This window comes from Platalea leucorodia (genome assembly GCF_965183815.1).
Source record: "Platalea leucorodia genome assembly, chromosome: 4".
In the NCBI taxonomy this organism is placed as follows: Eukaryota; Metazoa; Chordata; class Aves; order Pelecaniformes; family Threskiornithidae; genus Platalea; species Platalea leucorodia.
In genome coordinates, this window is record NC_138826.1 from 96,240,688 (window position 1) to 96,263,847 (window position 23,160).

General features: G+C 38.7%; 2 protein-coding genes across 4 annotated transcripts; one reads left to right on the plus strand and one right to left on the minus strand.

The window, feature by feature from the left end:
• Positions 1 to 1,356: 1,356 nt before the first annotated feature.
• On the minus strand, positions 1,357 to 11,679 carry THAP5 (THAP domain containing 5). 3 transcript variants are annotated; one of them, XM_082310370.1, is made up of 5 exons: positions 11,443 to 11,532; positions 10,541 to 10,697; positions 7,642 to 8,024; positions 7,278 to 7,467; positions 1,357 to 3,667 (listed from the first exon to the last, which is right to left on the minus strand). In XM_082310370.1, the coding sequence occupies exons 4-5, from the start codon at positions 7,419 to 7,421 to the stop codon at positions 2,699 to 2,701; spliced, it is 1,113 nt and encodes a 370-aa protein (XP_082166496.1). In that variant the 5' UTR covers positions 7,422 to 7,467; positions 7,642 to 8,024; positions 10,541 to 10,697; positions 11,443 to 11,532; the 3' UTR covers positions 1,357 to 2,698. The 3 variants fall into 3 exon arrangements, with proteins under 3 accessions (XP_082166496.1, XP_082166495.1, XP_082166497.1); XM_082310369.1 differs by lacking the exons at positions 7,642 to 8,024; positions 10,541 to 10,697 and having other exon boundaries at positions 11,443 to 11,679; XM_082310371.1 differs by lacking the exons at positions 7,278 to 7,467; positions 7,642 to 8,024; positions 10,541 to 10,697; positions 11,443 to 11,532 and adding an exon at positions 4,405 to 4,528.
• A 105-nt stretch (positions 11,680 to 11,784) lies between these two features.
• Positions 11,785 to 21,548, plus strand: DNAJB9 (DnaJ heat shock protein family (Hsp40) member B9). Its single transcript, XM_082310769.1, has 3 exons — positions 11,785 to 11,871; positions 15,715 to 15,942; positions 17,728 to 21,548. Exons 2-3 carry the CDS (start codon positions 15,726 to 15,728, stop codon positions 18,156 to 18,158), a joined length of 648 nt encoding a protein of 215 aa, XP_082166895.1. The 5' UTR covers positions 11,785 to 11,871; positions 15,715 to 15,725; the 3' UTR covers positions 18,159 to 21,548.
• Positions 21,549 to 23,160: the final 1,612 nt, after the last annotated feature.

Sequence of the window (23,160 nt, forward strand, 5' to 3'; positions counted from 1 at the left end):
TAAGTTGGTGATGCTGGCTGCTGCAGAAACCATGAACCTGGATGGGATGGACATACCGAGATGGGATGGACACACTATGATCTGACACACAGAGAGCAATCACATGTCAAATTTAGAATTAGGAAAAACTGGTAAACTTAAGTCTAATGTTGTAAAGCTCTACTTGAAAACACCAGGTTAATAAACTGTCATATTATTTAACATCTACTGTTAGACACGTTTGCTTAACAGCTGTAATATCCTACTCCGTAAGAGAGCAGGTGTTACTTTAGGCAACAGTTGGGTAATAGGCTCAGGTGAGAAGTGCTAATTGTAGGCCTTAATAATGGCCTATTTGGCACAAAAAGCTGTGTGTAAAGAAGAAAGGCAGAGGGCCTGTTAATCCACCCTAGGGACGTTAGATCAAATCACCCTACAGCAGGAAAATTTGTAGACTTGGTGACAGGCTTGTAGAGTTACTGAATTTTTCTGCTATAGTCCCAAGAAAATCCATTAAAAAAGGAAAATTGAGCATTTGTTTTTTCCCAGGTTTAAAGAAATCTATGCCACAAATAACATTCTCAATTTTAATACTGGGAATGGTTAGTAAAGGCAAAAATATACCAGAAATGTAAATACCATGTCAAAAAACCCACATTTTCTTCAGGAATAGAACTTTGCTGAGACAACAGCATAAAGTATTGCAATTCTTTTGCCGTATCTGAGCTCTCATTGCCATTCAAGACCTACAGTGGACTTTTGAACTGGGTGGTAAGTCTTAAAACATACAGTGTTAGCAGAGGATTTGTACTGACATTCATGAAATTTCTAAAATTGCCAAATCATTTAGCAATTTCATGTAGCTTTTTGTAAATCACTTCGAAAGATCTCTTACTTGATAAAAAATCACAAAATGTGCAGTTCAGAGAGGCTATTTGGACAAAGTTCACAAGACTGGACCCTGTACAGCAGCAATGTTTCTAGAGGACACAGGACACCTCTTGTGATTTCAGAGCACATAAGGCAGAACAGGCATGTTCTTTACAGCACTCTCTAATAAGAGGGGAAAAAATGAATGTGTCACAGAGTCCCAGTAAATAATTCATCATATTATAACTTACATTTATCTTCGTTAGGAATTTTCCCAAGCATATCCCATGCTTAGAGCCTGAAAGAAGTTAACAAGCCGCAGGACAAAACAAGCCTATTACAGTGGTTACTGATAGAGACTAATCTCTTACATCACTGTGCTTTAGCAAACCAACTTCTAGGAAGCTATGCCGAGTCTCAAAAATATTCTGAAATTTGCCTAGTTTGCAACTTGTTATCTGGTTGGAGGCCAGCTTTGTAATTAGTGTTGCTTGATCCTCAATTCCTTATGAAAAGATTACCAGAACAGTTTAGAACATGTCTGACAGAGAATATAGGCTGCAAAAGAACCCATTTGCTCAAGTCTTAGACGGAACTGGTGGCAGATGACACACTTTTGAATAAAGGAAAATACATCCAAGTCCCTCAACTAATTTAATCATTGTAGAATTGACTAGACTAGAATGGTTCAGTTGGAAGAAACCTACAACAATCATCTAGTCCAACTGCGACGTACAGTTTACACTATATGATCTAGTCTAGCTCACTGTACTAGATTGTACAGTGACCTCTAGATCTACGGGGTAGCACGCAGACAGAATAAGCAGAAAGCATTTAAGCAAATTAATCTCCCTCAGAATGATTTCTCAGTATCTTTCTACTGTAGTGGTATCCTGTACACTCGAAACAGTTAATAAAATCAATACAGGGGAGCAGATTTTTAGTCTTTTAATTCCATTTCTTGAAGAGTAAGAGATAGAAAAATCTGGCCAGATTAGAATCATTAGCCAGATTCTGCTACTTTCACTAGCAATTTGCTCTGCAAAGCATTGTTTTCGCCAGTGTAATATTAAGGGTATACGCATTACCCAGCTATCGATTGTAAGAGGATCAATGCTGAGCAGATAGCACTCACTGGATAGTTAGAGCTTTCCCTTTTACTAACCAGCAAAAATATCACTATTTGAGATGGTTCTTTCCATTTCAGCTGAACCATCCAAAAAAAGAGACAGACCTGTTCATTGTAACAATATTCTTAAAGAATTTTTGTTTCTAGTACTAAATGAAAGGAAACACCTTTTATTGCAGAAACAATTTTAATAAGGTCAAAGTGTACAAAAAACTATCAGAACAAATGTTAGATGAACAGAAGATTAAAGAGTAATTGTGGCCTCACTGGACAATGTGTATTACATACCTCATTACTCATTTGAAAGAGAACTGGGATGCTTTTTTAAAAAAAAAAAAAAAAAAAAAAAGTTTTATAATTGTACATCCTACATGTTTATTCTGTCCATTCTACTGCTGCCCCAAATGCAGGAGTTGCATATTTCAGAGGCGCCTGCAGCTAGAAAGGTTTAACTTATCTTTATTGATTCCATTCATATACTTTTACACAAAACTTTAACAGGTTTTATTTTATTTTAAAGCTTACTTGCAAGTCATGTTTTATAGGCAATAGTCTACCACCTAGCTTTGGTAGTGGTTGATGTAACATTTTAAAGATTATTTGCTATTCACACAATGTGCATTAGATGCTTAAAATACCAAGACTGAAACAAAAGTTAATTTGTCCAAAAGGACAGTCAAAGAGGCTAAAAAGATATTTTAGAACAATTATCGAAAGCCTTTACTGTATCATAGTCACTTCAAGTGTTGTAAAGCAGTTTTCTACAATCTTCAGCTTTTCTTCAGAAAGCAGGTTTTCTTGCTTCAATTGTTCAATAAGAGCTTCCAAGGACCTGAGTCTCTTCAAAGTTTTTATCTCCTGCATTTCAAGTAGAGTTATCTTAGAGTGGAGCTTTGAAATTTTTTGCCAAAGGTGATCTCTGTCTATGTCTTGTTTGCAGTACGAATGTTCAGTTTGTAATACTTCACTTCCCCCATATGCATTCATATATACAGATTTAACTGTTTCTGTCTCCTCTGTGTCAAGAAACTCTTGCTTAATAGGCAGGAAAGAAGTATTTACTATTTCAGGCTTTTCTGAACTCTCAGCTGGCACAATAATAGCAATGACAGATTCTTCACTTCCACTGAACTGTTCAATAGTTTGTGTGACTGTACTCAGTAAAACTGCATTTTCAGTTGTTGGCTGTACTTCAACAGAGCAGCCTACAACATGCGAGTTAGGATTTTCAATTGCATAGTCAGTAATTGAACCTAAAGCATTTTTCAGTTTCAGAGATGAATTCAAGTAGTCAGGGTCTGTAACTTGCAAGACTGTAGCTGTACAACCTACTGGATCCTCTACAGAAGTATGAACACTGGTAGCTTCCATGCTCTCGACTGCTGCTGCCATTAAAACAGGATTAGGTTGATGTATATGCTGCTTAGAGGAATTAGCAAGAATGACACTGTCTGCCTGAAAGTCTTCTCTGTTTTGAAGTTGGAGTTCTTGAATTTGTAAAGGTTTACTCAATGCAGTTGAGCAAACTACTTCTACTTTTTCATCTACGTTTTCTGCAATTACAGAATTTTTCTTTGGTGTACAAGGTTCAAGTGATCCAGATGCTTTCTCTGACACTACATTTGTATTTGTTTCTTCTGGGTCTTCTCTCTTTATCTCTTGTGAGCTGTTCTGAGAAGAATCTTCTTCCTAGAGGAAAAAAAAAAACAAAACCAACCACCTTGTAACTAGGAAATCACTTGAGCATGAAAAACATTAGGCAAATCTCATTCTATAGCATGGTACTGCATAAGGAGTAATTTAGACGAGCACTGTTTAAAAATTACACCCGAGACCTGAAAATTCATGTAAGCATCTTCCATAACTTTGCTTCAGGTCCTAAATATCAAAATACTATTTTAAAGCTCTAAAGGCAATAATACTTTTTTTTTTTTTTCTTTTTTCAAACTCTAAGGAACTTTGCTGATTTACACGAGTCATAATTTTTAAAGCACTTGAAGAAAAGTGGCTACACAAATCTGTCTGACAAAGACTGGCTAGTAACTCCTATTATGACCTGAAACTTTGTATTAAATATATGTATACTAAGTATACACAGTACAAGATTTTTCATTAAAAATGCAACAAAGTTGTTTTAGAATGATGTACCAAATTTTTAGTCATGTGGTCCACCCCAAAGAGAATTTAACAACAACAACAAAAGATTATGAACACAGGCTTGCAGAATAGTGAAACATATTCATGCACAATCACACAGGCTGATTTTAAAACAAGCAATTCAGTTCTGACAATTAAACTTTGCAACACATAAAAATGGAGAACTGTTTTTTGGATTGATAGAAATCTTAGCAGGATACAATTTTAACAGGACTTTAAACGGAAGCTGTTAATGAGACACAATTTGAAGCTTAACGTTTTTCACCCACCTTCTTTTTCCCTTTTTCTTTTTCACATAAACTACATCCCCACATGATTAGACTTAAGATCAGTATCCAAACAAGCTTTTTGGTATGTCAGTCAGTGAAACAAAAATACACTAATAGTGAATGTCTTATTTTTTTCTAGTAGGCTTGATTATGAAGACACCAAGCTGCAGAACTTGTACTCATGTTAGGCCTGTGGACTAAAAAACAAAACCAAAAACACCCAGAAGAAACAAAGAGAACAAGAAGCAACTTTAACTTTGCTAACTAAATATAGGCCACACAAAAAAAATTGGGGGGGGGGGGGGGGGGAGGGAAGAACAAAAAGAAGTGGAAAAGAAAAAAAAAAGAAAAAGCTGCCAGGCTGAAAAAACAGATTATGATGGAAAAGACAATTTCAAAGTGTATGTTCATAAAAGTATGTATGTAGTTCGAAGTATCCTAAACACATTAAACTTTGTAATTCGATTTTACATGAAACTTCAGTCTTAAAAGGACTTAAAAATGTATACCAAAGTAGAATTCATTTGGTTGCCTTTTTACTGGAACAGGCAGCCCAGGGAAGTGGTTGAGTCTCTGTCCCTGGAGGTACTGAAAAGACGGGTAGATGTAGTGCTTAGGGACATGGTTTAGTGGTGGACTTGGCAGTGCTAGGTTTATGTTTGGACTTGATCTTAAAGGTCTTTTCCAACCTAAACAATTCTACGATTCTATGACCACATCAATCTTAGGGATTTTGAGAGAATGAAGTATTTCCCTCTCTCTGTTCTACCAGCAGCTGAAAAAGACCTTCTCAGACTAAATCTTTTAAATAGACAAATCTCTTATGAAATAAATTAGAGAAATGTCCCCCAAATCCTTGCCTATCAGAACTGCCATGAAGGCAGAAGGAAAGGCACCAAAACACCTCCCGGGACAGAGCTGCTTGAAGACAGACCTTTACTTTCATTGAAAAGCTTCCTTGACAATCAGCCCCTGCCCTCACACTCTTGCAACAGTCTTCAAAAGTAAAATCCTTGCAAACTAATGTAGAATGGTTACCAATATTGAAATGTAGGCAACTAATACTGCTCTTGAGACACAATAATTCTTTATTTAGAAGAAGAAATAATATAAAATGTTTCCTAAAGAATCATTAAGCATTTCTAGGAAGATATCCTTCACTCGCTCTCTGTAATACATAAAGCAAGGTGGTGGTGAACAATATGCAAATATTGCAACTCTTTGCTCTCAGTTTTCCAAACTAAGGGTTTATAGACAGTGTTGAAAGGCAGCTTGGGACCTTAGCTTCTTGTTCCTCTACGTTAACTCAGGAACACGCTAACAAGGGATTTTCCCCCAGAATAAGGAGAGCTCTTTCTCGTGTCTTTGTGAATATTCGGTCCATGTGGAAAATGCGGGTTTGGGGCAACTACAGAACCAGTGGCCAAGTCAACAGATATTGCTGATTTGCTGAGGTGGTCACTGACAGGATACGTCTTGATGTTTAGAAAAGTGCAGTCAGAAGCGTGAGATTAAAAAAAAATAATGTCAGAGAGAGAAGTGTGACCCCAGGAAAGCAAGTTCACAGTATCATGCATATGAAGAACTGGCATCTCTTTTCTCTTGATAGCAGGAAAGTGATGGATACGCTGAAAGGCAGCATAGAATATTTTTTTTCCAAACTGTATAAATCTACCTGGGATTTCCCAGATATATACTGCTGATGCAAAAATAATTTAGAGAAACCATGGGTATGTTCTTGGCAACAACCACTGCATAAAAAGTTTGTTACCCTCATAACTCTACTATCCATCTTTGTAGGTATGCTATGACTACTCTATGGTCACATGCAAAACAAGAGAGAATGAAGAGGTGGGGAAAACCTGACTTTTCTTTAGGGGGAAATCACATAGTTTATCTGTAATTGCACAGAAGCACAGGGCAGCAAAGCCCAGTTCTAAAGCTACGGCTTCCCAGCACAGGGAAGTGAGGGATATATTGAAGCAAGGCCAGGGGAGGTTGGAAGGAAAAATATTTATTCCTAAGTTATTACTGCCACAAATTGCAAGATTTTCTATTTTTCTATTTGAGAGATTTATCAAGATTGCGTTTCACTCTGGAGTAAAAAGCAGTCTGAACAACACTTGCAGCTATCCAAGAAGACAGAGAACTTAATGACTAAAAATAAATTCTTTTGTAAAATTAATTAGCCACACGTTTCAGTTTCAGCAATTTAGCCTTAATTCCAGTCCTTCCATTTCTCCCACCTCCAACATGATGATCCAGAGGAAGAAAGTTATGTGCCAGAAGAGAATCAGCATAGCTTTGATCAAGATTAGGTGCCTGTGTAGCACAGTATCTTTGTGTAACCAATAGTACAACTCGGTGAAAGATAAGATGGAATAGTCTTTGTGGGATATCTTTAGCAGGTAACACTCCTGAGTTCTTAGGTGTTAGAGAGGTTAGGGACAGGAAAGAGAAATGTGTAGTTTGAAACTAATACATTCCAAAGCCAGTATTCATGTACAGTTAATAAAAGGCCTTAAAAGAATATTAGAATATTAATTAAAAGTAATTGCACAGACAAGAATATTTATAATCATAATATTCTCATAGGAAATTTATTTTCCCATGAGAAATTTCCTATAGGAAATGCTTTTGTAATTTCCAGTTAAAAAAGATATTGAACCTCCAGTCAAAGTATGGGAAGTTGTTCTTCCTTTACACTGTGGAATCACACACTCATTTTGTGTCAGTCCTATTGACAAAGTATTTCGATGGATGGGAATTCTATTTTTAAAATAAAATATGAATATGTTACAGATAATTAGGACATCTATATTATATAAATAGTTGGTTAGCTTTGTACAATAAAAAAGATAGGAATACATTACCTCATCACCTGGGGAAGAGAAAATTGTTGGTACAGCAGTATGTTTCAAGTATCGTATACCCCATCGCACATCAAGGGAATCGGGGGTAAAATGATCACTGCATAGAAGCTGGTGCTTACTTGGAGTCCATGCATCTCGTTTCATATTCCGCAGCCATTTCTCAAGTCTCTCTTTATCATGAAGTGGAAATCTTTTTTAAAGCAGTTGAAAAACAAAAACAAAAAAAATTTTTTTTCTTTCTTTCTTCTTTTCAAATAAAGAATATCTCACTGTTTCTTACAAGGTAGTCTTTCCTTACAACAAAATTAAAGTAATCCTTTTTTAAGAATTTTAAATATGAAATGCTAACCAGAATGTCACTTACATGTTAATCCAGTAATTATCCCAATTATTTCTTGTTGGATATTTGCTCCAGAGTTCAGCAGCAGAATTTCTGTTGATTTCTGCTGGCCAAGGGTTTCAGAACCCATGGCCAAGATGTCTTAAAAGGCTTTATCCTGCAACACTTGCTCAGAAAGTAGTTCTGCTGAAGTCAGACGAAAGACTCTAACTTCATTTAAAAAACGTTAGGTCTGGTCCTCACTTTAAAAATAGTATTTGTGGAGCTTTTTTGTTTTACTAGACACAATTAGTCACAAAACCTTTTGTAACTATTTTTTGTTTAACAGAGTACCTTTTGACATATGTCATACTTCAGATTAGCTGATAACTTGGAAATGTGAATATTTCCAGTGCAGGATTTAAATTCTGTTCAAAAAGTAAATATACACAAATGCAAAACATTTCTATATTTTGTGTTTCAGCAATTAAGCTTTCTTACAGCATTGAGAGCCCAAAAATATTATGTAATCCATAAATAACTCTTCAATCACCTAACCTACTTGAAAAGGAAAACGAAGAGAGTATACGTTCATAGAAAAAAAATAAACCAATATTGAAAATATATGCAAACGGTCAGACAAATTACATGGGAAAGAGAACTAAACCAAAAGAAAGTGGGTGAAGATATGGAATTTACTTAATGAATCATGATACACAAATTAAGGGGAAATGAAAGGCCCATTACGATGCACGCACAGTCAAGAAGTTATGGTAATGGCATTGTGAACATTCAGACCACTCTTGGCTCTCATCTCTTACCAGACAGATACCAGGGTATTTGAAATGCGCTTACAGATTTCTCTGGTGCATATAAAGTTTCTTTCAACTCTAGCATATAACCACATAAGATACATAAACCATAACTGTTAAATGACTACTGTTAAGAAAGCAATATTCCTTAGAACCATGAACAATAATAATTAAAAAAAAAAAAAAATCTCTGCTTTTGGGTATATGAAACTGTAAGAGATAGATTCATGTGGTCATTAAACATCACCTGATCGTAACTGTAGGATGTAAAAACTATTAGCTGCTGGCAGTATGATGGACAACAGAAACATCCAGATGTGAACAAGTGCCTACAGACTCTTTACAAGAGCCATTTTTTTTTTACTCCCTAAATAGAAATGGAGCATTCCTAACTCCATTTCTCTTCCCTTAGCTCTTTTTTTCCTTCTAATTAACAATCAGTTCTTTTGGTAATCTTTATTACCATCTGTTAATGGAAATTCAATGCACAAAAAATTTGGTTCTGCAGTGAGGTATTCCCACACAACAGAAGCTGGGGAGAGAGCCTGGAGTGCCCAGTGTCACCTGAATGCCATGAATGACACCAGTCAGTTGGGCTACTTCTTGGCAAACCCTAGATCCCACCCTCAAACCCCTGAAGCTGCAGGTTTCCCCCAAAAGCTGCACATGGCAATGACTCACTTACGCAGGCCCACAGTGTTCCAAAACTGCAAACTTAGCTGATTTTGAGAGAAAGATACCTGAGATATTGACAGGATAAATGTGCATGTCTTCATCCCTTCCCCAATCTTTTGAATTTGCTGCCATTTAAGTTTTGAAGTTACCGAGGGAACAGAGCAAGCTTTTGATGCATCTGGCTCTGAGTGTATGCACGAATGCAAGGAATAATGCTAGCAAGAACAGAATAATCTCTCAAGGACAGGTTAGACGTTCAGCCTTTTCAAATCCTGCCTACTTAGTTTGTGTACACCCAATAGCAGCATTAGATATACTACACAGCACGCCCCGTGAGTAACAGAGCTTAGCCTGGGATGTTACTACATAGGTCCAAAGAAGGCTCTCAGTAAGAGGATGACTTCTTTCAATTGAAGGTCATGTCACCAATTGCACCCTCTCCAAGAAGGGCTTGAGAACATTTGCCTCCACTGCCGTTACCCTTGCAATACAGTACTTGCTGCTCCCCACAGTCAGACTGCTTCAGACAGGAAACAAAATAATCTGTAGTCAAAGACAATGTCTGGTAGGGAAATTTATTATTTTAGCTTAAGGGCAACTTTGCCAAAACCTGCTCCTGCTCTCCATACCCCCTTACTCATCATCAGAATCTGTTCTCTGGTGTAAACGAGACACAAAAAAAGGAAAACGGCAAGAGGAAGTGAACAGAATTTATTCAGGAGCTGCCACTACTGCACAAGTCAGAGAGGTGAAGAAATAAAACAAAGAAAGGCAGCTAGGCCAGGTGAGATTAGGTCACAGTTAAAAAGTTCACAGGGGGCTCAGACCCAAAACCACAGAGCAGCAGAGGACTTCTTTGGGGTGGTAAGAGGCAAGGAAATAAAACTTGCAATTCACATCAGTAGTAGCTGATAATGTAGGGCAAGAGATCTCTACAAATCACATCTCATAGGACCATGATACTCGTAATGCAGCACAATTCAATGGCTAGATAAAACAGCTGTGTTTTGGCAATCATCTTTATACTGATGGCATACATTTGAATATAAATATGTATCAGCACTCAAACTTGTTTTGATCATCCATGTGGCATTCACATTCTCTAAAGCAATAGAAATAATTTATTTCCCCTCATTTTCATGATGGTTTTATGATGAATCACACATTAAGAGACACGCCGGGAAAAGGAGCTTTCCTTCAATTTAAACTAAAATCCCTTTCAGAGCAGCCTTCCTGTGGGTCTTCCTACATAGCCTTCCTGATCTTGGAATAACAATGAATACTCAGCAACTGAAACAAACTGCCAACTTAGTGTGAGGTATAAATTTTACCAAAACAGATTTTGAGGCTAGTTGTGAAATTTATTCTTCATATCTTTCTTAAATGCTACAAAATTTCTTCTGTTGACAAATGCTATCATACTTTTATTCAACAGAAATACATTAATATTTAGTTACCTGCACTGTGCCCCTCTCAGGGTTGAGAAACACTGGTTTTAACTCACCACTCTGGGAATCAACAGCCACGCAACCACAACAGTACAGAGGTTACTGCGGGCCTGGGACGGTGACTAATCAATCAGGTGGCCGGATAGTACTATACAGCTGCCATAAACTGTTTTGGGGCAACAAAGCCAGTTAGCTTCCTGCTAGCTCAGCTACCTCCAAACAAAACAGCAATGCCTCTGTTTGCAGTGCAGGCAAGATAATAATTCTAGTGGCAATATTTAATTTTAAAGAGTCAATGCATGTTTACTTTCCGGCTCTGTTAGGCCCTCCGCTAAGCTTGCGAGCTGTCAGGTGCAGGATACTCGGCTCCTTCACCGTTAAGCCAATGCCCCCGCTAACGCCTGCCCTGCTGGAACACCCCTTCCACGAAGGTTACCCCTCCCACGCTTAAAAACACCGGGGTAACCTGTGCTGCTTAGTTCTAACAGCTACAGAGCCTCATGACTATAAGCGCAGATTTTATTTTTTAGCCGATCTCTTTGGTTTTCACCTCATGAATCCTCTGCACCTCTTCGAGAGCCCTTCGGCCCTGCTGCACCTCCTACCCCCTAAGCACGTACCCTCCGTCTTCGCGGGGGGGTGATTAAATACTCAGCCTGTCGGCCCTTTTTCCCTACACCTTTCCCCCCCCCAGAGATGACAGCGTTATTCCCCTCCAGCCACTGGGGACCAGGCAGGGTTCAAAGGCAACTCCCAGCCCCTAAAGTTAGTTTCTCGGCCATTTACCCCCCACCCCCGGCTCCTGAGGGGCCTCTACGGGCCTCGCCTCACTCGGGGTTGGCCCCTCTGGCGTTCGCCATCCCCGGGGCCAGCCCTCACCCAGACCCTACCCCCCATCCCCTGCCACTCACGGGTAGAAGCTCAGCTTGCGCTGGTCCCTGGAGCTTTGGCCCCCTCGGTTCTTGCAGCAGGACGCGGCGCAGTACCGCGGCATGGCAGAGCGGAACGCACCGGCCGCGGGGAGGAACCATCCGCGCGGCGGCAGCGGGGGCCCGGGGGGCGGGAGCCAGGGGACAGCGTCCGCCTCCTCCACCTCCCACCGCCCCTCGCGTCAGGGGGAGAAGCCCCGCCCAGCGGCGGCGGCTGCAGCGGTGGCCGTCCGCGTGCGCCGCGTCACGTGGGGCCGAGCGGCCAATGGCCGAGCGCTTCGTGTTGGAACCGCTGTCGGGGGGCGGGGGGAAGGCCTGCGCGAGCGCTGGCGGTGGTTGGGCGGGAGCAGCGCGCGGGGCGCTGAGGGGCAGCGGCCTCTGTGCTGGCGGCGGCGGCGAGCGAGGGCTGAGGTGAGGGGCGCGGCGGGGACCGGGCCTTCCCCCGACGGGGAGGGAGGCGGTAGCGAAGGGCCCGAGCCGTTGTGGAAGGGCTGGGGGAAGGCGGAGGGATGCTGAGGTAGCTGGAGGTAAGGCGGCCGCGGAGGGTCCGGAGAGGTTAGAGGGCGCTGGGGGAGGGGGACTGAGGGCGGTGTGGGAAAGGGGGGACACTGGGACTCGGTCTGGTGCATTTATTTGCTCTTTGGGCCCCTCTGGGCTCTCACTTCTCGCTAGGCCTATCTGCTGTGGTCTTTACCAAGCCTGTCCGACTTGGAGGTGGGACAGCATCGCTCAGTGTCGCTGGTATCATCTGCCGACCTCTGCCTCGGCCTTGCTTTGTGGTACGGCTCTAGCGAGGTTCATTAGGAATCGGGCTAAGGAGGGTGATGCCAGGGAAGGCTCTGTCTCGTTTCCCTGTTCTCTAGAGCAAGATTCAGGTGCGTTCTCCTGGATTTGCTTTCCAGTCAGTATAGGAGAGGCCAAGAAAAGTACAAGCCCCGGAGTTTGACAGATTTTGCTGTAGCTGCTTGTGGACTAGGAGACTTGCTTACTCATCGGGTTAGTCGTGATATGAGAACCAGTGGAAAACTTTGGTAACTGTCTCACTACTAATAAATGGTTTGCAGAAATAATTGTATGACATCAGGATTCCACTGGATAGTGCATCCCAATTCATGTAATCAGAGCAGTAGTGATGCTGTGAATTTTCTGAGTATGTGAGACTTCGTGAATATAAGCATTTACCTGAGATCTTTGCTAATGACTTTCCGAGAGGGATGGAATAGGGCATCTGCATTGCAAGATGGAAGTAGCTCCTTATTTTCTGTATATGACAGATTTTATTTCACGTACATCACCGTTAAACATCACTTCATTGTGTTGCTGTTGATAAATGTTGATAAACGGATAGAGAACCGATTGAGTGTTATCACCTCTATAATACTTTTGATAGACATTAGGCAGGATACTTCTTATACCAAGCTTAATAGTAGTTGAGATCTGTAACTACTTATCCAGCAGAGTTAAATAGTTAATCTGTGTTAATAAAATCTCTAACTTTATTGCTAGATGTACCCAAATAAAATGTAGTTCTTCATAATTGCTAGGAGAGGACTGTTTTGTGGCGTGAGCTTAATGTCAAGAAGTATACAGAACTTAACGAATTCTGGAATGTGTTTTAAGTAACTACTGTGCATAGTGAAACCTATCTGTCCCTTTTCGAATGAGAAACTGAGGGAGAAGAGACATAAGCAGAATAAGTGTTTAAAAGAGACTTTGTTTTGAAAGAGATTGTAAAAATAGTTAGGGATGGTAGGGCGGAGGTCAGGCATTTAACATCTTAGTTAACAGTAGCAACGCTAAGATGCTGAGAGTATACAAAATAGGTATTTTCTGAAAAGCAAATTCAATAATTGGTGGTAGTGTCTAAATATTAAGACTTACTATGTCATTGTGATAACCTTATAAGTTTAAAATGCTGCTTTTATTGGAGTTTCATTTGTATTTGATTTTCATTTACGCTTAATTTTATTTGTATATTTGAGTTTCATTGAGTTGTTCAAGGGCAGCATTAAATCTGTCTACATTATTTAAAAAATAGTGAAACTTAAGTACTGATTTATTTTTTTTTAAATATGCTTTAGAAATCTAGATAAAACTAGGGGTAGTATAACATAGAACTGCATTACAGAAATCCTAATGGAAAACTGTAGAAAAAGGAAAACTTAGGTGTAATTAATTATCAAGAATAATAGAAGTTGAGATAGGCAGAGCAGAAAACTTTAAAGGAGTGACTTGATGACAGGCTGTGATGAGCTTGGGAGTTATAAAAGAGGATTTGGCTCAATGAAGGACATAAACTGCTCTTTTTAGTGTTTAATAGTAGAAGCAGGGAGGTTAGCCTTAAGAGAATGCAGCAGGTGTTTATACAAGCACGATGCAGGTATGGGGAAGTGAAGTAAAATAAAAACCATCTCACCTTTGAGATGAAGACGTTAATTTGTATCTATAAAGCACAAACAGGAAGAAAGCCCCAAAAGTGTGTACCTGCGTGACTTTCTTAGTACCCGAGTGGCAAAGTTTCAGATTAGTGAAGTGGTGAGAGAAAATACGTGGAAAAGCCTTGGAAAGGCTCGTACTAAAAATTTGTCTGGTATCATGCACAAATAATACTGGACAGAACTGTCCATTTGGTATCCAAGTACACTGATGAAAATACAATTTGTTTCAACTGCTGCTCCTTAACACTTGATATCATGCAGGCTGCTAGCCAAATGAATGCTTAAGAGGGCACGGGTATGTTAATCTTAAGAGCTTTTTGCTCTTGCCTCACAACATTCATTTTAGCCCTCTGACTTACCTATTAGAAATGGTATTTTTTTCCATTTTTGGTGCTTGGGTGTTAATTTACTTCAGAGGGTATGGACTTTCTATTAAAGGCTTAGTTGTCTCGTGTACCTGATATTCAAAGGTTTTGAACTCTGCGTGACAAATGTTTGGGCCATATACCATCTAGAAGTATTCTAACTTTAATGGTACTGAGACTGTAAGGTTAGTTTATTCAACTTTCAGGAAAGAATACCATTCATTTCTTTGAGTTGTCCTTACGGTACACTCAAATCAGTGTAATCCGGTGAGGAGACGTGTTACTTCTAGCATGTTCAGGGCCTTGCACATCCTGCTGGTTAGGTGACAGCCAGCATTCTGTCTTTGAACATTCACGTTTCTATACGCTGTGTGTTAAATATAATATGCACAGGCCTTGGAAAATCATTTGATCTCTTCTGGTAGGAAGAGCTCACCCTGCCCTTCATAAAAATCATGAAAGATCATGTGGCTACGCGGAACTGATATTTTTTTTTTTTTAATGACTTATTTATGCCACAGCTTTTTCCCTGAGTTCTAGCATCAGTTTGTTTTAAAATACAACTTTTTGACAAATACATTGCTGCAAAAAATAGTTACAACTTTTAATGATTGTTGAAGCTGCTTGTCTTGTATAGAAGACTTCTTTTTTGAGTTCAGTTCAGACATTGAGAGTTTCATATGTAAACCTTTATATGCAGTGGTATTTATCAGATGAATTCTTTGATATCAAAGATGTGGTAGGTGTTTTTATTTATAATACAATCTAATATGAAAGTAAGCTAAGCCCAGCCCATTGTAAAGTAAAGGAAAATGTGCCCTACTTGACTGAACTCTGTACTCTAAATGAGTGTTTTACTCTTCATCATGTTCTCCTTAGGTCAATTAAATGACCTTCTGGAGCTGAGCACAAGTGTCTAACGGTCTTGTCTTCCTGCACCTCACAGTCGATCTCTAGGCCAGTTGTGTTTTCAGGCTCTTATTGTTGCACAAGCTAATCAGTGAATTGATCTTCCAGTATTGAGTGGGTGTTTGCAACCTGTGCTTCATTTAGAGCTGCTGTGTTTATGGTCCTAGAACTCAAGGATTAGTTTAAAGCTAGTTCAGGTATGCCAGCGTGAACTGTTTGATACAGTGCAACATATTGTATATTTACTTCAACAGCTCTGTGGGAGAATGTACAGTTAAGCATATAAAACAAAGATGAACACCAAAGCATGCTTATGATGCATGTGAAATGTGAATTTGCAGTATTTTCATTTACATATTCTGTGATTGTGAAACTAGGGGAATGGAATTTGTTGACACGAGTGAAACAAAGTGCTTACATGTCTGTCGCTGAGTGAGTCCTGAAACATACAGGGCTTCCTCTTTCAGCTTATAGTTGTACCTTTAAGTTCTTGTGGAACCTGAAATAACTTGTTCTTCAAATATATTTCTTTTTCTTTCTAGGAGCCAGAGAAATGGCAACTACGCAATCTGTCTTCACATTTGCTCTCTGTATTTTAATGATAACTGAGTTAATACTGGCTACAGAGAGCTATTATGATATCTTAGGAGTTCCAAAGAATGCATCTGACCGCCAGATCAAGAAGGCGTTTCACAAGCTGGCTATGAAATACCACCCAGACAAAAATAAGAGTCCTGGTGCAGAAGCAAAATTTAGAGAAATTGCTGAAGGTAATATGTGCTAACCTTAGTCTTAATAATTCAATACATGGCTTATATCTGTGAGCAAATGGGGTAATTTAAGTATACTCTGTTTTTACTGAATAAGAGGTAAAAAGAATTTTTTTTTTTCTTAATTCTACTTCTGTGGTGTCAAATGTCCAATATCAATATCTGACTTGTTTCTGTGTTCTTGCACATAGGTGGAACACAGGAACCTTTTACACAATTTATGCTTTCCTACTTATTAGGCTTATTTGCTTATGCCTTTTGTCACAAAAATACTTGGCAGTAGGACAACTTTAGCCCTAGAAGGTTAATTCTTATCTTTTGATCTGTCTAGTAAGATCCAGCTCAGGATTACTAGGGCTTCAGGGGGACCTTACAGCAACCTTCCAGTAGCTATGGGGAGATTATCAAAAAAACACAGCAAGGTGCTTCAGTGGTTCATGGTGGGAGTACAAGAGACAATGGGTGCAAGAAGTTCAGAGTTGTTACAAGGAAAAACTTTTTCACCTTGAGGATAGGCCAGTGTTGGGACAGATTGCAGTCTCCATCCTTGGACATTTTTCAGGAATGAGTGGATAAAGCCCTGAGTAACCCAGTCTGATGTCATAACTGACCCTACTTTGAGCAGGAGGTTAGACTAGACACCTGAGGTCACTTCCAACCTGAATTATCCTGTAATCCTAGGAATATACCATTCGTAACTGTTCTGTGATAAGATATAATGTTGGAAGCAAATAATCAAGAATAGAAAAAGGCTTGCTGAAAAATGAGATGTTCCCACTTCTGCTCCCCTTAGACTCTATTATAACATCCACCTATTTGTGTAGTTCTCCTGACTAAGCTAATAAGAGATTTCTGGGTTTTACCTTCTTGTTTGCAGAAAAGTTCTTTTGAAAGAAAGGTAGTTATTAATATAGTGAGAGAGAGGGACAGTCTTGTTAGATACTTGCTGCAGTTGTTACCACCTATTGCAGAAGGAATTGGGAACTCTTAAGTTTAAGTGTTGAAGTATACAGAATAGTTGCAAGCCTTTGACAGATAAGAAAATGGAAGTGTTTAGAATACTTAATATTATCAGAATGGGAATATTATCTGTCAGAGTTTCTGCCTTGGAACACCAGTAGCTGTAGTTCTGGACCAAAGATTGGATGGAAACCTAATTCCATTTCAGGTATATCCAATCACAAAATCCAGGTTTATTGCTGGACTTTTGAGAAATTGAGAATTTGAAGATAGGGAAAATTCATTACCTTTATTTTATCTCTTTAATGTTTATCTTGTTGCTTAGTTGTAACTGCGGTGTAGAACTTGCTAGCTGGCTGGCAAGTAGTTTTGCAGACATTGCACTGTGTTTCTGTGATAGGAAAGCAGCAGGCAGTGCACTTTGTTAGGCAGAGCTCCTAACTCATCCTTTCTCCTTCAGTCTTTCTGATCACCACGTCATTGGTATTTTCTTTCAAATATAAACACTAATCTTTATTGCTAGTTGAACTAAGTTGTATTATATGAATTTTAAATTTTGAGGCTATAATTATCCTCATAGTATAGCTATATTTGTTATTATAAAAAAATGTTTATTTTGGAACAGCTTATTTTGTATTGGAGAAAATTAGACAAATGTTGAGCTTGATTGGGTATGCATGTTGAATAAAAGTCTTGCTTGAAATTTGTCCTGTTGAGAGAGTGGGAGAAAGCTGTTCTTCTTTGTATTTGTGTATTTTTGTTTTCTTTTTTTAAAATGGGAATGGAAATAAACTTTTTAAACTTTTTTTTTTTTAATGGAAATAGCATATGAAACATTATCAGATGAGAATAAACGAAGAGAATATGATCAGTTTGTCCATCGTGAAGGACAAGGAAATAACGGAAGCCCATTCCATCAGTCATTCAATTTCAACTTTGACGATCTGTTCAAAGACTTTGACCTCTTTAGTCAAAACTCACGGTCAAAAAAGCACTTTGAAAATCACTTCCGAAGTCATCGGGAAGCTCACAATCGGCAAAGACGTTCTTTCCAAGAGTTCTCCTTTGGAGGTGGACTGTTTGACGATGTGTTTGAAAATATGGAAAAAATGTTTTCGTTTAGTGACTTTGAAAATGCACACCGACATGCAGTGCGAACTGATACCAGGTTTCATGGATCCAGCAAGCACTGTAGGACTGTGACTCAGAGACGAGGAAACATGGTTACCACATATACAGACTGTTCTGGACAATAACATTTTCTTTCTTTTCATCTCTTTTCTTCTTCTTTCAACATCTTCATAATCTTTCTTCGTTTTGTGCTAACATGGAAAAAATTATTTGAACTGTTTGTTCTAAAAAACACTTAACTGCTATAAAGAAATTGTAGGTGAAACTAATATTCAGAATAGAAACAACATGCATTTGGGAAGTAGATGTCTCAGTAACTACTTAGAATTGGAGAGAAATAATCTCATGTGACAGAAGAAAATGCATGTATTTCAGTTTAGTAAACACTTTCCATAAATTTAAACTTCAACACAAGATATATATTTTTTAATTTCAGAAACATAGTATTTTTTCATATATGCCAATTCAGGACTGTTTGAGTTACTGGTGCATGGATTGCAGCAGAGGAGATACTTTAATTTTGAAGTGCTGTTTTTTTTATTATGTCTTTCCAAGTTTTCATTTGCAGTTTTTACCTGATAATGGACTTATTGTGCAAATTTGATAATTTACACAAAATAGCAGCAGAAATATGACTTACTTGGGTCTTTGTTACTCTGTCCAGCATTGCAAATGTATTAATAATAAGACACTTTTTAAAGTTGGAGAATAACAAGAGGGAATATGTTAAGATTGTGCTTCACCTAGGAGAGCGATGTAGGAATAACTTTTATTTCCAAACAGCCTTTCATTGGCCTGAAAAGATTTTATGATTTGAATAACCCTTGACTTATTTAAGGGATATTTATGTAAGTAAGCTTGTGTGCACACAAGATATCTTTTCTTCCTTCCAAAATACAAATATCTCTTTAACAAGGTTTGGAAGAGCATACTGAAAACACTCTTGTTTTGTGCTTATTATGTTACCACGTGTGCAATGTAGTTTCCGTAGCTCAGCTTATTGAACTTAAATACTCCTCTGTGCTCTTGTGAACTTAAACAAGATAAGCTTACCTACAGATTCCCAGAGTTTCTGGAAGGGTCAAAATGAAAAATAGATAGATTGTGTTTAGATTGACAGATTTATTACCTGTCAGCAGGAATTTTTCAGCGTTATGATTTGAAAGGTAAATTCTTAGTATAAATACAAAGTAAAACTGAAAATCACAATTGTTGTATTCATCTAATGCCTTGTGGTGCTGGAATCTGATGTCAAGGACAGTGCTAACAGGTGTTAATTTCAGCACCATGGAAATCCATAACCAGTCTAAACTATTTAAAGCTAAAAAAAAAACCCAAAAAACCCAAACCCAAAAAAACGAAACCAAACAAAAAACCCACAACAAAACCCCTGAATACTTTAACCGATGTCAGTCCAAAAGTTCTGTTTTCTTTCCTAACTAGTAATACAGGTTTAGTATATTAAATTGGTTCCCCTTAATAAGATTGCTGTCACCCACATATTGCTGTCCCTTTAGAATTGTGAGATAAGAATTTACCTTTTAGATTGATTGCATGAGCAAAATGAGCATTTTAAACATCAGTGTTCTAAATGAGCTTTGAGTTCTTAAAATCTTTCTCAAAAGAGGTTTAACCCTTCGCTTCTCGGATGGATATTGAAAGCTGCCTATTTGCTAAGTAACTTTAACCTTCCCCTCAAGGGTACGTATTATTGCTTGTTCAGTTTTCATTCACTAAATACTTGGAATGGATTGTTGCATTATATTAAGTGCTTTTCCTTTTCCATGTTCTTCTTTATTTATTAATAGACTAATACCTCATATATGGTCTTTATAAAAAGCCAGTAATTTGTGCAACATTATCGGAATGTGCAATATTCTTATAGTAGGAAAAGTGCTGGAGTGAGTGTGTTTTATGTTATTTCCACCCTTTTTCTGTGTAAGTAGAGATTTTTAGTTTCTTCTGTATAATTAATATATGATTCAATTGAAAGTTGTAATTCATGTAGATTGCTGCTTTTTTTTCTTTAATATATCATATAATAATATCCATCAGTCCTGTGCATGACTCATATTATCTGCCTGATTCATATTGTATGGGCATCCAAATGAACAAATTATTAACTGAAAATTCTGAATTACTTTCTCTCACAAATGCCAAGTTTTTTAGAGGGCATTTCTGTATGCATTTGAGGAGAATTGTTCACACTGATAAGACTTTGGAAGGATGTTGCCTTTAGTATTAAATATAAGAGAGTATTACTGAATGTGCTTTAGGGATGGTGAGCGCTGGAACTTAGAGGTGGGAGGCAACTCTAGAAGCAGGATGCAAAGGTAAAATGTTAATGCCTTTCTTAGTCTAGTTGATATTTTTAATTAAAAAAAAAAAAAAATTGGAAACAGCAGAATGAGCAGTTCCTAAGCATGGGACAAGGAATATTTAAAGTTCCTACTAGAACCAAACCGTTGACTTCTCCAAATGAGTTTTTCTCCAGTTATGAACTTGAGTCCATTCCCTAATCCTGAATTAGAGGAATAAAAGCTAAAATGAGCACTGTAAATTGTAGGAAACACAGCCACCCCCAAAATTTGAGTCTCTTTTAAGTGACTGTATGAGTTCACTGTCTTTCAGCATAAGCTTTTAGGTGAAAATCAAGGGTCCTTGGCTGCTTCTAGGTTAGCTTCCCCTCTTTAAGGATGCTCCAGACTTTATTCGTACAAAGTGTACTTGTTTTCCTTAACTCTTTAAAGTCAAAGTATGAAACTGATAATAAAACGATAGAGTTGTTAGTTTTCTAGCTAATAGTACCGTAAAAAGACTTCTGCCTAGTCTGTTTTTATCTGCTTCCATATTAGTTCTCTTAATTACTGGTCATAGGAAAACCAACAAATACTTCCTATTATTCCTGTGGCTTCTCAAAGTGACCTTTCTGCTTGTTTTGGTTGTTTATCCAAGGTAAAATCAAAAGGAGAGCTTGTCACTAGTATTGCAGAGCCTAGTCTATTAGTATCTATAAGACTTTCTGTGATGGGTATGCTTTGAATAGGCTTCAGCTGAAGAAATTCAGGCAGGCTTTCCCCAGCCAGCAGTTTCAGTTCCATTGCTGTCAGAACACGAGCTTGCAAAACATGTTGTGCTTCTCACTTATTCAGAGCTCTTGCATGTTCTTTTCCTATTTATAGTGGTTGCTTAATGGCAGGCTCTCTAGCGGAAGTCCTGATATAACCTTATGCCACCCCTGACCTGAGAAGTTTCTTAAGTGCCATCTTTGATCTCCATATCTTGTGAAAAGATCCAGCAAAACCCTATTTTTTTGTTGTGTGAAGGTGAAAAATACTATTCTTAACAATTTTTTGAAAGGCATTTATGCATATGTAACTCCAAGTGGTTGAGTTTCTAGAACTTTGCCAAAAAAATAGTGTTTTTTAATGTTTGTTTTTTTCCCCATTATACTTTTGAAACACAGTATCTAGTGGAGATGAAAGTACTGTAAACTTAATTACGGTGCCATTACATTAAACGTGTGAAAATTGTTTGTGTATGAAGTCTTTTTTTTTCCTTTCTTGTTTTTCTGTTCTTCAAGACGTAGATGGAAGCCAGATTCAGGTGGGTCGTGTGGCACTTGTGTTTTATGAAACATTTGGACCACTACGTTTTCCCTGAATGGCATGACGGGGTTGGCAGGGAGAAGGGAGTGGGGTTGAAAGAAATTGACTTAATTTTACCTGGTCTGTTTTTCTTAGAGATGCTGAGAATTGTTTGGAGTTTAGGTACTATGCCTGTAAACCAAGCAGACAAAAAAGCCTGTGCAGAAGAGCCTTTTTTGGAGAGGCAGAAAGCCTCTGCCTTGAGAACTGTTGGGTCTCTGCGTGCTGCCTGTGCTCTGACCACCCCGCTGAGGTGCGGGAGAGCAGTACGGCCAACACCAGTTAGCCCGGATTGCCACTGAAAAGCGCAGATTCTGAAGCCAAGGTTAGGATGCTGTCATGCTGATTCAAAAGTTGATTCCATGACTGTGCTTGCAAGTTCTTGTTTTCTGGGCCTAATCCTTAGCAGGTGGGGGGTATAAAAGTTTTGGGATTTGGTATGTCTCATTGGGCCATTTCTCATTAGAAATGTCTTCCCTGGAACCTAAGCAACTCTGCCATCTTAACAATGCAAAACCAAATTTTGAGGACTAAATGTGTTGGAGACAGTGGAAGATCTGTGTTATATTTTTATGCTGAGGGGGTGTGGTTTTTTTTTTAAATTATTTGTAAATTGAAAACTCCCATCAGGGGTGTCTGTTGGACTTGAAACAAAAGCCTTGTGTGGAGTACCTTGACTGTGCTGTGTATGGGGCTCATTTCAGAGTAAAATGCTCTTCAGAGGATCATTTGGCTCTGGTGGCTGGCGTGGTTGGGCCTGACAGGTCTGCCCTTGGGTGGTGATTCATACAGCCGTGCTGCTGACTCCTGTAGTGTGGACACCTGTTTCTTTAGGGACTGGACAGAGACCAGCTTTGTCGAGGCTACTTAGCAGTTGTGATATCAATTCACTGTCAGTCACTCCTAGCATAAGTCTGAATCAGTTCTGGGTTAAGGCTGTAACTCATCCTTGATTACAGTTTGTTTATAAAACAAACAAACAAACCCAACAAAAAACCAAACTGCTTTGAAGTGATATACTCCAAAGCTTAGGCACAGTGGAAAACAATATTTTATTTTAGTGGTGGACTTGGCGGTGCTAGGTTAATGGTTGGACTTGATGATCTTAAAGGTCTTTTCCAACCTAAATGATTCTATGATTGTATATGGGCCACATTACCTATTAAGCAGCGGTGTTTGATTCAACAGCATTTATTTTAAGAACTACGGTAACACTGAAATGAACATTACTGCTTGTGTCGTTCCTGCTGTGGTTGCAGTCACACCAAAAGGTGCTGTGGAGGAGCTCAGGTCACTAGGGGTGCCTGCAGTGCTCTACCAAGACTTTGAGACACTAACCAAAAGATGGTGCACCATCTTTTCCAAGCAGTTCTTCTGGGACAGTCCACCAAGGAATGAATGTAAACCTGGTATCAACATATACATGGTTTTGTGTATGTATGTAGGGTAGAGCTGGGGTTTTTATTTATTTAGTTTGACT